At 36.0% G+C, this 15064-nt stretch overlaps 1 protein-coding gene across 7 annotated transcripts in view; it reads left to right on the top strand.

Moving 5' to 3' along the window:
• Positions 1-15064, top strand: part of TAX1BP1 (Tax1 binding protein 1) — a 91506-nt gene that overhangs the window by 65105 nt on the left and 11337 nt on the right. For 3 of the 7 annotated variants that reach the window (XM_032758528.2, XM_032758543.2, XM_032758519.2), the window contains 2 exons: positions 13001-13172; positions 13542-13690. In XM_032758528.2, the coding sequence (XP_032614419.1) occupies positions 13001-13172; positions 13542-13690 (321 nt within the window). The remainder of the gene's footprint in view (positions 1-13000; positions 13173-13541; positions 13691-15064) is intronic. The other 4 variants (XM_032758569.2, XM_032758562.2, XM_032758552.2 and 1 more) reach the window with 2 other exon arrangements.

The raw sequence follows: 15064 nt of genomic DNA, 5'->3' as shown, positions 1-15064 counted from the left end.
TATCAGGTTTTCTTTTGTAATAGGAAACATTTTTGAAGTTGTTTAATGACTTACAGCAAAACTTCACATTCACATAGAGCAATACATTTGTAATGTAAAAGATACTATAGTGCAGCATTTCTGAAAGTGTGGTCTGTGGTCCTTTTGGTGGTTCCCAATCCCCTTTCAGGGGCCTGCAAAGAAACAATTTTCATCATAATACTACAACATTATTTGATTTTCTCCCTACTGTTACATTCGCACTGTGTGAAAGCAGTGTGGAAAACTGCTTGTGTATTATTATGAATTAAGGCAGTGGCACCAAACTGCATTAGTAGTTATTGTATTCATCACCACCATGTGCTCACAGCAGAGGAAAAAAAGCCAGTTGCACTGAAGATGTTAAAACAATAAAATGTGTTAATTTTATTGACGCTCGACCCTTGGGTACATGTCTTTTTAGTATTCTGTGTGATTAAATGGAAAGAACCCCTAAAGTTCTTTTGTTGCCCAATGAAGTATGATGGTTAATAAAGGTAAAGTGCTTGTTTGGTTGAGTTGTGAGTTGAACTAGTCTCTTTTTTCATGGAAACCGTTTTTACTTTAAACAATTTCTATATTCAGATTTGGGTATTTGACAGATATTTTCTCAAAGTGAAATGAAATGAGCCCGTTATTTCAAGGAAAAACAATTGATAATATTATTTTGCCATTGATAATATTTGAGCTTTTAAGCAAAAAGTAGAATTTTGAAAAACTTGTTATCTTCCACTGTGAGCTTGATGCTTTCCAGTGTTTACAAACTTTTCTAATGAGATGGGTATAATATTTAGACTGTATCTTTTTTATTGTATAGCAAAATTTGTCAGCATTTAGAAGATCCACATAACTCAGTGAACTAGTAGTTTTCCAAATGACCAGCGATGTTACAAAATCATGCATCATAAAAGAGCCATTCTAAGTGCAAGTTAGATCTCAAGGTTGTATGAGGTTACTGTGATAGTTGTGAAATTCTGATTTTTCAACTCATCACTTTTTCCACATTTGTCCTTTGGCATTCTACTATAAGGAATAACCTTCCTTTGTCCTTGTTTATGTATGTCTGTGGTATTGTTCCAGCAATGATTTTCTGATGCCAAAACTGGTATTCTACAATTCAGTTCAGTTCTGATACTAACTACCACGAGTTAGCGTAGACCCCTCAGGTTAAGGCTCAGTCCCACAGGACTGCTCCCACTTTAGAGGCCAGTTACAAGTGAGGTCCTCAGGCTACTGATAGCAGTCATTTTCCTACACTTATTCACACGTAAGTACTTAATAGCAAAAACTATTATGTACCATTAATAACAGTGAAAAAATAATGTGGCAGATGTGGAATTGTCTACTTGTGGCATCATGTCAATGCTCAAAAAGTTTCAGTTTGGAACCTTTCAGATTTTGGATTTTATATCAGGGAATGCTCAACCTGTGTATGCTTTTTCTCAACACTGCTATATTCTGAAGATCATTCCATATATGAAGTTCATAGAAATCCTCCATCTTTTTTTAAACAGCTGTGTAGTAGTCCATGATACATACCATAATTTATTCAACCAACTTCCTATATTTGGCCATTTAGGTAGTTGCTAATATTTTACAAATAATACTGCAATGAATGATTCTATGCACATATAGTTTTCTGGTGTTGGGGTGGTACCTTCAAGGTAAATTCCTAGAAGTGCGATTGCTGGTTTGAAGGATAAATGCATGTGTAGTTTTGTTAGAGATTGCCAGGTGCCCTTTCATAGAATTTATATTATTTTTCGTTTCCACCAGCAATGAATGAGAAGTGGACCTGTTTCCCATATAAATTGTAATCAGGCTTTCTAATTTTTGCATATGGGATAGATTAGGAATAGTTTCTTAGTGAGTTTTAATTTGCATCTGTATTATGAGTGAGGTTAAACATCTTATCTTTTTTGTAAGTTCTTTGGCTCATTATTCTCTGATTTTTGGTTTGTTTTACTTATCTTGTTATATATATATATATATATATATATATATATTTTCCCCATTAGAGATATTAGCCCTTTATTTGTGATACATGCATGCTAAGGATTTTCTCTCAGTTTATTTGCTTTTGACTATGCTCACTATGCTTACTTTTACCATGTAAATGTTCTTTATTTTTGTGTAGTCTGAAATGTGGTACTGCCTTGACCAGCAGTGTCAGCACCATCTGGAAACTTGTTAGAAATGCATATTCTTTGCCGGGTGCTGTGGCTTATGCCTGTAATTCTAGCACTTTGGGAGGCTGAGGCTTGTGGATCACCTGAGGTCAGGAACTTGAGACCAGCCTGGCCAACATGGTGAAACCACGTCTCTATTAAAAATGCAAAAATTAGCCAGGCATGGTGGCTAATGCCATGAGCCCGGCTACTTGGGAGGCTGAGGTGAGAGAATTGCTTGAACCTGGGAGGCAGAGGCTGCAGTGAGCCGAGATTGTGCCACTACACTCCAGCCTGGGCAACAGAGTGAGACTCTGTATCAACAACAACAATAACAACAAAATGCATATTCTTGGGCCCTGTTCTGGTCCTGCTGAATCAGCAGCTCTGGAGGTGATGCCCCAAAATATGTGTTTGACAAAAACCCTCCAAGTTTTTCTGATTTATGCTCAACTTTGAAAACTACTGATGTGTTGCATTTGGATTTTTAGTTTTCCACAGAAAGCATTCCCTATACCCAGGTTATAGAGGAGTTCACTTGTGTTTTGTTCTAATACTGATAGAGTTTCAGTTTTTTTTTTTTTTTTTTTGAGGTAGTGTCTTGCTGTGTTGCCCAGGCAACAGTGCAGTGGCACGAGCTTGACTCACTACAACCTCTGCCTCTCAGGTTCAAGCAATTCTCCTGCTTCAGCCTCCTGAGTAGGTGGGATTACAGGCTCCCGCCACCACTCCTGGCTAATTTTTGTATTTTTGGTAGAGACGGGGTTTCACCATGTTGGCCAGGCTTGTCTCAAACTCCTGACCTCAGGTGATCCACCGGCCTCAGCCTCCCAAAGTGCTGGTATTACAGGTGTGAGCCACCATCAGTTTTTTTTTTTTTTTACATTAAAATTTCTTATCCATTTAGAATTTATTCTTGGATATCACAGAAGGAATGCATCTAAGTTTATCTCCTTCTAAATTGCTATCTGGTTACCTCAATCCATTCATCAAAATGCCGGTTTTGTGTCAGTGATTTGAGATACTTCATTTATTGTATAATAGATTTCCATATGCAGTTGGGTCTCTTTCTGTACTTTGAGTACTGTTCCATTGATCTGTCTACTCATATGGTAATACCATGGTGTTTTAATTGTAAGAACTTTGTAGTCTGTTTTAATATTTGGTTGGGTTAGTCCTTTCTCATAACTCTTTGTTTTCAGTGTTTTTCTAGCTTTTCTCTTGAAGGGTTAGTTTTCCATAGCAATTTTAGTACGAACATTTCTAGCTCTAGACGTGATTGTTGGTGTTTTGATTGATATTGCATTAAGTATATACATTAACTTAGGGATAACTAACATCTTGGTGATATTTCTACCTTTTAATAAAGAACAGGCAATGTGGGATGTTTTGTTCAAATCTGTTTTGTGTCTTTCAGGAATTTTAAATAATTTTCTTCCTATGGGTGTGAAAGAATTCTTTTTAAAGTTTATTCCTAAGTATTTTTGTTTTTGCTCTTGAAAATGGGATTTTCTCTTTCATTGTATGTTGTAACTGGTTATTGTTTTTGTATATGGGGCTCTTGAACTTTTTGTAGTTTTAAATTTTTATGTAATTTCAAACTCAAGTTGAAAAAATAGTATAGTGAACTCTCATTTATATTCTTTCCCCACCATTTGACAGTAACTGGAGGTGAAGACATAAGAGTCGCTGCATATTGTATCCTCAGTACAAGGATGTTCTTTCAGCCATGTTAAAGTTAACAGATTTAGGAAGTTTAACACTAACACAGTATTATCATCTAACCTACGATACATATTGAAATTGTATCCTTAGTACTTTATTGTTTATAGTCTTTTCCTCCCTGATCTAGGATCCAATCCATGATCATACATTGCATTTAGTTGTCATGTGTTTAGTTTCCCTTTATCTGGAACAACTTTATAGCCTTTCTTAACCTTGACATTTTTGAAAAATATGGGCCAGTTATTTAATATAATACTAATTTTGGTTTAATATTTCATTATGATGAAACTTAGGTTATGAATTTTGCCAGGAATACTGCAGAATTTAAATGTCCTTCTCAATACTGGTGATCTTCCATTATTTGGTTAAGGTATTGTCCACCAGGTTTTACTGATGTAAAATTAATATTTTCCCTTTGTAATTAATAAGTAATTTGTAGGGAGATACTTTGAGACCATGTAAGTATCTTGTTTTTTATCAAACTTTCACCTGGTATTTTAGTATCTATTAATGATCTTCTAACTCCGTAATTCCTTCTATGTTGATTAGAATTTTTCTGTAAGAGCTATCTTTTCTTTCTCCCCAATTTGTTTATTTATTCATTGATTTTTATCATTGTAGACTCATGGATTCCTGTTTTAGTCAATGGATTACAGTCTATTCTTATAATCATTTTGATACTCATATTGTATCAGGTTTAACTAATAAAATCCCCTGCAAACTAGTTCTTGTGGCTTAATATGTCTTTCATTATTCTTTGAGCACTCATTACTTTCTGGTGCAGAAAGATGTTCCAGGCTCATCTTGTTATTTTCCTGCCCCAGCCTGGAATCAGTCTTTTCTCCAAGGAGCCCTGTTCCATTTACTGGTGAATGTAGTTTAGAAACCAAGATCTGGGCTGTAGGTGTACCCTCATTGATTGAAAGTCCTTAGCAGACAGAGCTAGAAAATATGTTTCTCCCCCTCTCTTTCCCTCTCTGTATATTAAAAAATAGCAACACACACAAACCCATGAGTAAATACTTACACCTCCAATTGTAGTCTAAAACTACAGTGTAAATTCTAGTCTTCTCTCTTTCCATAATATAACTTCCTTTTCTAATTAGACTAGGAACCTGGTCTGAGTTTCCTTGATATATTTACTCAAGTGTTGAATACACAGAAAATAATTTCAGAATTGCTAACCCATAGCACTGTGAAAAGTACATCTAACTAGAGTTCAACATTTGTTTCATTTTTTGGCAGGTGGGGTGGAGGGTGTAAAACTTACATATTTAGTTGTCCCATGGTGTACTCTCTGTGCTCCTTTACTCTCAGAACATCCCCGTGATGGCAGAGAAGAGGAATATATTATTTCTCCTATTTACCGGTTGGAGTATCAGAAACATCCTTAACTTGTCAAATAATTTGTAAAACCGGGGTCACTGTGAGCCATTTTGGGTACTGAAGAAAAAAAGTATTTAGGCACCCTGGCAAAGGCAACCAGCTAAACAGACTTGTTCCTAGGAGCTGGAACAGTAAGAGATGACTACTTCTGACAAAATCTCTTTCTTAAATTGTGGTGGCTATTTTAGGAAAATTATGAGTCAGCAGTTAATATTGTTTTGCTCAGTTAAGATAGCTACACTCATGTTATCCATGCCTTTGTAAGTAGGAGAGGTCCCTCAGGGATTCTTGACCATTTTTGTCTCTAGAACCCTTTGATATTTTGACAAAGTCTATTTTCAGAAAATGATTTAAAATGAATAGAGCAAAATGTGTAGAATCACAAAGGAAACACATTATTGTAGTTATCAAAATATTAAGACAAATTTGTGATATATATGATAGTAGAGTATGTGCTTATTCTTTTAAATGTTAAATAAGATTTAATAGCATGTCTAATAATGACTGTAATTTTGAAGTGGTGATCAGTAGGCTATTTTGAGATGGCTACAACAAATGTAATTCGAAACAAATGTAAGATTTAGCAGCATGTCTGATAATGACCGTAATTTTGAAGTGGTGATAAATATAAAGGCTATTTTGAGATGGCTGCAACAAATGTAATATGAAACAAATCTGTTTGATTTCTGTAGGTGGCCAAGTTACAGGTAATACAACTATTACTGTGCTTTTTGGCCTACATTCCTAATGGAAGAAAATCCTAAATTTTAGTTAGAAGTTAGTGAATAGATACAATTTTTTTGCCCATGTAAGTTCATGGACCCCCTGAAATCTAAACATGGACCCTTTGAGGGACTTTGTGAATGCAAGTTTAAGAACCTTCTCTAAGTCCAGGTATTATGTTTTGGAGGGGAGAGTTCAGTCTTGTGATTTGCAAAAGAACCTAACCTTAACTATCTTGTCCATGTGCATGCATTCTCTTTCCCCCATGAGGAATCAAAGCTGCTTGTCACTAATCCTGTTCTTACCCTGAATCCTATTTGCAAGTGATTTATTGTATCTTTGATGGTAAAGTAGGCATATTAGATTAAACTCCCTATTAGGTTGGAACTCTCTATAAAGTTGCTTGACTGTACCAATGCAGCATAAATCTTTTCATGAAACCCTTGACTCTATTTCAGTAGTATATTATTTGCTTACAGAAGAATTTAAACTCTATTTCTTTAATTTGCATAAACTTTTGAATAAGTATTTTATTATCTCTAACTTCTTTTATGCCTTTTTTTTTTGGAGACGGAGAATCTTGCTCTGTCACCCAGGCTGGAGTGCAGTGGTGCGATCTTGGCTCACTGCAACCTCTGCCTCCCGGGTTCAAGTGATTCTCCTGCTGCAGCCTCCTGCGTAGCTGGGACTACAGGTGTGTGCCACCACGCCTGGCTAATTTTTTGTATTTTTAGTAGAGACAAGGTTTCACTGTGTTAGCCAGGATGGTCTTGATCTGCTGACCTCATGATCCACCTGCCTTAGCCTCCTGAAGTGCTGGGATTACAGGCCTGAGCCACCACACCCAGCACCCCCCCCCCCCTTTTTTTTCTTTCTTTTGAATCGTGTTTGAAATATTTATTGGATTTAACCTTTCTTTTTTTTCTGTAGTCACATGCCAGTCTTGAATTACTACAGTAGCATCTCTGGGGTTTTCAGTCATGGCAAGAGATGAAGGATATCTTTTGAATGCCTTTCTTGTTCTAAATGTATCTCCTATTTCTCAATAGCCCTGTAAGGCTTAGAAAAGGTAAATTCCTTAGGGTTATTAGTGCTGATCTGATAATCAAATCTAGGTCAGCCTGATTCCAATCTACCATGCTGTGCTTCCTTCCTACTAATTTGCTTCTGGTTTTGAGTATGCCCATTATGGTTTTGCTAGATTAACCTTACCAAGGACCATGTTGTTATTGTTAAAAAACCCGAAGGCCCATTGTAAATTGTATGACAGATTTGACACATCTGACCTCCAACTTGTCTTTTCAGCTATATCTCCTGCCTGAGACACAGGGTCTTGCCTTGCTATGTTGCTCTCCAACTCCAGGGCTCAGGTGATCTTCCCTCCCAAAGTGCTGGGATTATAGGCGTGAGCCACCATTCCCAGCTCCTGCTGCTCTTAATATGCATCCTTTGCTCTAGTCATATTTTACCAAGCCTGAAATATGTTATTATTTCTCATATCTTCTGTATCTTTTTATTTACTTTATATCTAGAATGCTCTTCATCTGCTTGGTGAAAATTCCTTAGGATCCATCTCAAATGGCTCTTCTTTATAGTCTCTTCCTAGTATACAGTGTTTCCATTTTGATACATTGTATTTTACCTTCATCTCTATACGAGACCACTTATCACAATTAATTGCTGATTATTTATCTAGAGTTGTACCTTTTATTAGACTGAATTCTTTGCAGGCAAAATCCATTTCAAGTTAATCTTCGTATCTCTAGTTCCTAGTACAGTACCTGTTACATAATAGATGGTGTGCTAGGTATCTTGAAAGAGTATTTTCCTTTTTTGCTTAAAATTTTGCAAGTCTTTATTTTTGCAGTTAAATAATGAGTGATTGAAAGGCAGGAATGCCATCTTAACCTCACAGTTTTACACAGTACCTGGCATAGTTGATATGTGGACATGTATGTTATGTATGGACTTGCTTAGAAAGAACTTTTAATTCCTGCATCTCTTATCAAACCTAAGTTGACTTGCATTTTTCTTAATGTTTGCCAGTGTTACTCTTGATGATGACTTTCATTTTATTTAGTCCATTTTTTGGATCATTTATATAGGTGAAAATGTGTTAACTTAGACAGAGTCTCATCTCTACCCCCAAGAAATGACAAGCAGCAAAACCAGCTCAACTTTCCAGACTAAATTTTTCATTCTTATATCCTTTGTTAATAAGGCCTGTGGTTGATTTTTTTTTTTAACAGCTCTGTTAAGGTGCAGTTTACATGTAATAGAATCTGTTCATTTAAATGGAGTTTGATGACTTTTGGCAAATGCATGTAGTTCTGTAACTACCGTTTCACTCAAGCAGTGTAACGTTTCCGTTACTGCACAAAGTTCCCTCTTGCTTGTTTGCAGTCATCCCCTCCTGCTACCCCCCTGTCCTAGAAAACCTCTGGTCTGCTTTCTGTCCCTGTTGTTTTATGGCTTCTAGCATTTCATGTAATTGGAATAAAGCAGAATTTACCCATTCATTAATTGATAGACATTAATCTACCAGCTGATGGACATTTACATTATTTCTGATATTTTGCTATTACAAATAATGCTGCTATGAACATTCTTACACAAGTCTTTTTGTGGACATATGTTTTCATTTTTCTTGGGTAGATACCTAGGAGTGGAATTGCGGGCTTATATGGTGAGTGTATGTTTTTAATGAAACGGCCAAATTGTTTTACAAAGTGGCTGTACCATTTTGTATTCCCACTGGCAGTGTATGAGCATTCCAACTGCTCCATATCCTCACCAGCACTTGGTATTTTTGTCAGTCTTTAATTTTAATCATCCTAGTGGGTGTATTAGTGTTATCTCATTGTGGATTTTAGTTTTAATTTCCCTGATAACTATTGATGCTGAGCATCTTTTCATGTGCTTGCAGGCCATTTGTACATATTTCTTTGTGAAGTTTCTGTTCAAATCTATTTTTTTTTTATTAAGCTGTCTGTCATCTTTGGTTGCGACAGTTCTTTATATATCCCAGATATAATTCCTTTGTCAGATATTTTGGTGTTGTTTTCTTCCAGTCTGTGGTTTGTTTTTTCTTTTTTTACAACATTATCTTTTGAAGAGCAAAAGCCTTGAATTTTGAGGTAGTCCAGTTTATCAGTATTTGTCTTAATGCTTCATGCTGTTTGTCCTGTCTTAAATTTTTGCCTAAATCAAGGTTATGAAGATATTCTCCTATTTTTTTCTTCCAAAAGGTTTGTAGTTTTAGCTCTCTTACTTTAGATTTATGATCTATTTATTTTTTATATGGTATGATATTGTAGTCAAAGTTTATTTTGTATATAAATACCCAGTTTTTAAACATCATGTTGAAAAGACCATCCTTTTCTTCCATAGAATTTCCTCTACATCTTGAGGTATTTTAAATGTTGAAAATACTCTACAAGTATGGGTCTACTTTTAGAATCTATCTTCTATTTTACTGATTTTTATCAAGGGTCAGCAAACTAAGGCCTATATGCTAAATCTGGCTTTATATAAATAAAACTTTATTAGCACATGGCCATGCCCATTCATGTAGGTATCATCTATGCCTGCAACTGCAGAGACAGATTTCAGTAGTTGCAATAGAGACTGTGTGGCCTACAAAGGTGAAAATATATACTGTTTGGCCGTTTGCAGAAAAAGATTGCCAGCTCCTCATCTATATTCTTATGCCAATACTATACTGTCTTTACTGTAGCTTTATAATACGTCTTGAAATCAGGTTTCATAAGTCCTCCAACTTTGTTCTGCTTTTTTTTTTTTTTTTTTTTTTTCTTAAAGACGGCATCTCCTTGCCATCTTCCAGGCTGGAGTGAGTGGCTTGACTGTAGTTCACTGCAGCCTTGACCTCGACCTCTTGGGCTGAAGTGATCCTCCTGCCTCAGCCTCTGAAACAGCTGACTACAGGCATGTGCCACTGTACCTGGCTAATTTTTTTCTTGTTTTCTTTTCTTTTTTTTTTTTTTTTCTTTTTTTTTCTGAGACAGGGTCTTACTCTGTCACCCAGGCTGGAGTGCAGTGATGCCATCATGGCTTACTGTAGCCTTGACCTCCCAGACTCAGGTGATCCTCCCACCTCAGGTTTCTGAGTAGCTGGGACTATAGGCACATGCCATCACACCCAGCTAATTTTTGTATTTCATGTAGAGAAAGGGTTTTGCCATGTTGCTCAGGCTGGGCTCAAGTGATCCACCCACAGCCTCACAAGTGCTGGGATTACAGGTGTGAGCCACTGTGCCTGGCCATTTTAAAATTTTTTATTGAGATAGGGTCTCACTATGTTATCCAGGCTTGTCTCAAACAGGCAGTCCTCCTGCTTCGGCCTCCCAAGTGCCACATTGTAAAAATCAGTGAGAAACAGGAAATGAAGGTGGCTTGTCCAATCTGATTCTAAGGCTTGAGGAGTTGTACAGTGGCCAGTAGTCACACACATCCCATTAGTAACTACTTATTTAGGAGTGAAATAAACACATTAATTTTCGTTCAATTTATGTGTATTTTTTTTAATGGTCACTAAATTTGTTAGAAGACAAATACTTAATGGTAAGTAAGTCCTCACTTAACATCATAGAGGAGTTCTTAGAAACTGCAACTTGAAGCGAAAGGACTTAAAACAGGTTGAAAGAAATAACTCCTCATGATCCACCTGCCTCGGCCTCCCAAAGTGCTGGGATTACAGGCGTGAGCCACCACACTCGGCCCTTTTTTTTCTTTCTTTCTTTTGAATCGTGTTTGAAATGTTTCTTGGATTTAACCTTTCTTTTTTTTCTGTAGTCACATGCCAGTCTTGAATTACTACAGTAGCATCTCTGGGGTTTTCAGTCTTGGCAAGAGATCAAGGATATCTTTTGAATGCCTGTCTTGTTCTAAATATATCTCCTATTTCTCAGTAGCCCTGGAGTTACAGGCATAAGCCATCATGTCCAGCCTGTTCTGCTGTTTACATATGGGCTATTACAGGACCTTTGTGTTTCTGTGTACATTTTAGAATTATTCTGTCAATTTGTACAAAAGCCTACTGGGATTTTGTAGGTATTGCATTGTATCTATAGTTAATTGGGGGGGGGGGGGGGTGGAATTAATAGCATAAAAATACTAAGTTTGCTAGTCCATGAACATGTTATATGTCTCCATTTGTTTATGCTCTTAATGCATTATTTAGTGTATAGGCTCTGCACATCTTTTGTATATTTATTCCTAAACATTTTATCTATTGATTTGACTCTAAGTAGAATTATTAAAAATATCATTTTCCAATTATTTGTTGCTGTATATAGAAATACAATTGATTTTACATATTGATCTTGTATACTGCAACCTGACTAAATTATTTACACTCATTTTCCTAGTTTTTTTTTTTGAGACGGAGTCTCATTCTGTCACCGAGGCTGGAGTGCAGTGGCGCGATCTTGGCTCACTGTAACCTCCACCTCCCAGGTTCAAGCAATTCTTTCTGCCTCAGCCTCCTGAGTAGCTGGGACTACAGGCATGTGCCACCATGGTTGACTAATTTTTTTGTATTTTTAGTAGCGACGGGATTTCACCGTGTTAGCCAGGATGGTCTTGATCTCTTGACCTTGTGATCCATTCGCCTCGGGCTTCCAAACTGCTGGGATTACAGGTGTGAGCCTCCGTGCCCGGCCATTTTCCTAATTTTTATAGATTTTTTGGGATTTTTTATATTTATCCTCATACCGTTGTGAATAAAGATTGTTTTATTTCTTCCTTTCCAATCTACCTTAATTTTGCCTTGGCTATTTTGAATGGAAATGTTGAGAGCAGACATCATTGCCTTATTATTATTGATCTCATTATGATCTTCAGTAGAATCATTTAGTTTCTCACCATTAAAGGTCACAGTAGGTTTTTTTAGCTGCCTTTTATGAGGTTAAGAAAGTTCCTTTTTATTCGTTTCTGAGATTTAAAAAAAAATCATGAATGACTTGAATTTTGTAAAATATTTCTTCTGCATCAATTGAAATGATCATGTTTCTTTTTGCCCTTTATTAAAAGGTAAATTACATTTATTGATTTTTGGATGTTGAACTACATTTGGTTTTTGGAGGTTAAAGTGACTTTTTTTGTGATAAAGCCCATTTGATCATGTTTTATTTTTTAATATTGGGTTTGACTTGCTATAAGTTAAGGCTTTTGTATCAATATTTATGAGGGATAAGGTCTCTAGTTTTTTTGTGAAATCCTTGTTTTTGGTATCAGAATAATACTGGCTTTGTAAAACAAGTTAGGAAATGTTTCTTTGTGTTTTGAAAGAGTTTATACAGGACATATTTTTATAAAAAAACTTAAATGATTGAATTCACGTTTTTCTTTTTTTAAGGAGACTTTTTGGCTGGGCGCGGTGGCTCATGCCTGTAATCCCAGCACTTTGGGAGGCTGAAGTGGGTAGATCATGAGGTCAGGAGTTCAAGACCAGCCTGACCAACATGGTGAAACCCCGTCTCTACTAAAAATACAAAAATTAGCCAGGTGTGGTGGCGCGCACCTGTAATCCCAGCTACTCAGGAGGCTGAGGCAGGAGAATTGCTTGAACCTGGGAGGTGGAGGTTGCAGTGAGCCAAGATCGCGTCATTGCACCCCAGCCTGGGTGAAACTCTGTCTCAAAAAAAAGACTTTTTATTCATACCTAAGTTGTAAGAGATTCACAGTTTACCCTACATTAACTCAGTGAGAATGATGTACTTTCTTGGCACAAATAAATTTGAAAATACATTGGCTTTATCCTGCTTTCTGATTTTGTTATATGTGGAGGATACATTTATGGGAAGTTGAGAGCCAGCTTTTCTAACTGTATTTCCAATTGCATTCCAACTTCATAATAGGAAATAATTTTATTGTTATATTTTGACTAAATGTTTAATACTGCTGTACTTAGGAAATATTTTATTGCTTTGCTTATTCATCTTTGTTTTTGTTAATTTTAGGAACTTAAAAGGAGTCTAGAAAATCAAGCAGAAAGGAAAATGGAAGGTCAGAATTCCCAGAGTCCTCAATGTCTCAAAACATGCTCAGAGCAAAATGGTTATGTTCTCACACTGTCAAATGCACAACCAGTTCTGCAATATGGTAATCCTTATGCATCTCAGGAAACAAGAGGTTATTACAGTATTTTTGGTTTGGGATTAGCTGCATCTGGAGATTTTTTTATGGTTTATATTTTCATGGATTAGCAAACCGCTGGTATAATCAACTCTGATACAAACATTATTTTATTTGTATAATTAGCAGTTTTAATATTTAACACTGTAACTGGCTTCATCTAGAAGTGATGCACCATGAGATGAGTACTTTATTTACTTATTGCATATAGTTCACAATTTAAAAAATCACCTGGGTTAAAAATAAAAACATCTATTTTTTTCATGTACCAAAGCGGTTTTTTATATCCTGTTCATCATATCTGTATATACAGATGTTAGTTTTAGTAACTGGTTTCAATCTACCTTTCCAAAAATTTTATTACAGATGGAGCAGATGGTGCTTTTTACCCAGATGAAATACAAAGGCCACCTGTGAGAGTCCCCTCTTGGGGACTGGAAGACAATGTTGTCTGCAGCCAGCCTGCTCGAAACCTTAGTCGGCCTGATGGCTTAGAGGACCCTGAGGATAGCAAAGTAAATTGAATTTTCACTGTGTGAGCCTGTCCCTTTTTTATTTTTTAGCTTATGTAGAGAGTTAAGGGTATGTGTGCGTATGTGTATCTTTGTGCGTGCATGCGTGTGTGTGGAAGGAGAGTGTGTGCTTGTGCCTGCACACAATTGCCTACTTGATTTTTGGGAAAATGTGCTTGTATTTAAATTTGAAAAATCAACCAGTATGCTTCAGACTTATACTTTAGGATTTATATACTAAAGTAAAAGATTAAGTTTAGAGAATAATCTCAGAATATTGTAGTTATCAGATAGTTTAATCTTAAACATTGCTAAGTAACTTACTATATTCTTTTGATTATAGATGTTAGGCTTGAAGCAGCAAAGTGTTAATGGCAATATTATGCTTCAGTGTATATCTTTTCATTATAGCATTTATATCCCACTTTAGATTTTAGTATGGACTCTTTATTATCTTCAGCCAGAAAAAAAGAAAAGTGTGTGTATCATATAGTGGTTTTCGTCTTTGGAGAAATACTATTTGAGATGTCTTTAGTATTTATGTAGGATTTCTTATTCTCTGGCAGCAACACAATACTGATGATAATTGAATTAGTTTGTATAGCATGTCATTATTTTTGTAAATTTTATTTAAGAGATTCTTTCAACATTTAATGAATAGGTTTGTTTCCTTACAGCAGCTCTTTTTGGATAATATATTCTTTTCTTCATAGTAGCTCTTTTTGGATTTCCTGTGCATTAAGATGAATTTAAAAGAAATGCTTTATCGTGCTCTTTGCAAGTACAGTGGTATCATGACCTGTTTCTTATTTAATCTAGTTTGCTGCATTTAATTGCTATTAACCTTTGCAGAAACTGATCAGTGTTCAGACAGGCATGATTTTAGCCCTGGTGCTCAACACCCATAATGGAGAAAAATGTATTTCTCTCTCCTGCCTTTTGGCCTCCTATGTCCATTACTGGGAATAATTAGGAAAACTGTCAGAACTTTTGTAGCCTATTTAAGGTCTAGAGTATCATCTTACTGCTTTTTCACACCTTTACTTCACATTTTGCATATTTAATCTGATCATTCTTGGCACAGATGTTACATGTGACAAGCCCTTCTCTTCCGTAGTCATCTGCTTCAGTTTAATTAGCAGAATGTTCTTTCTGATCTGTGTGCTTTGCCCTCCTGCAAACCCATGAGAAGCAGTGTTAGAGTCTTGTGCTCATTTGCTGACATGTTTAGATTTGGTAATGAGATGGAGGACTCTTAATATGCACACCTCGAGTAACTTTATTTTGCAGTCAGAAGATTTTTCACATTAGAAAGTAATTCTTAATGTATATTCAGAATTTAAAAAAATTCTTGTCATTACAACAACAAAAATCACT

This window comes from Hylobates moloch, unplaced genomic scaffold (assembly GCF_009828535.3).
Source record: "Hylobates moloch isolate HMO894 unplaced genomic scaffold, HMol_V3 SCAFFOLD_1, whole genome shotgun sequence".
Classification (NCBI taxonomy): domain Eukaryota; kingdom Metazoa; phylum Chordata; class Mammalia; order Primates; family Hylobatidae; genus Hylobates; species Hylobates moloch.
This window is presented reverse-complemented; position numbering and strand designations above follow the sequence as displayed.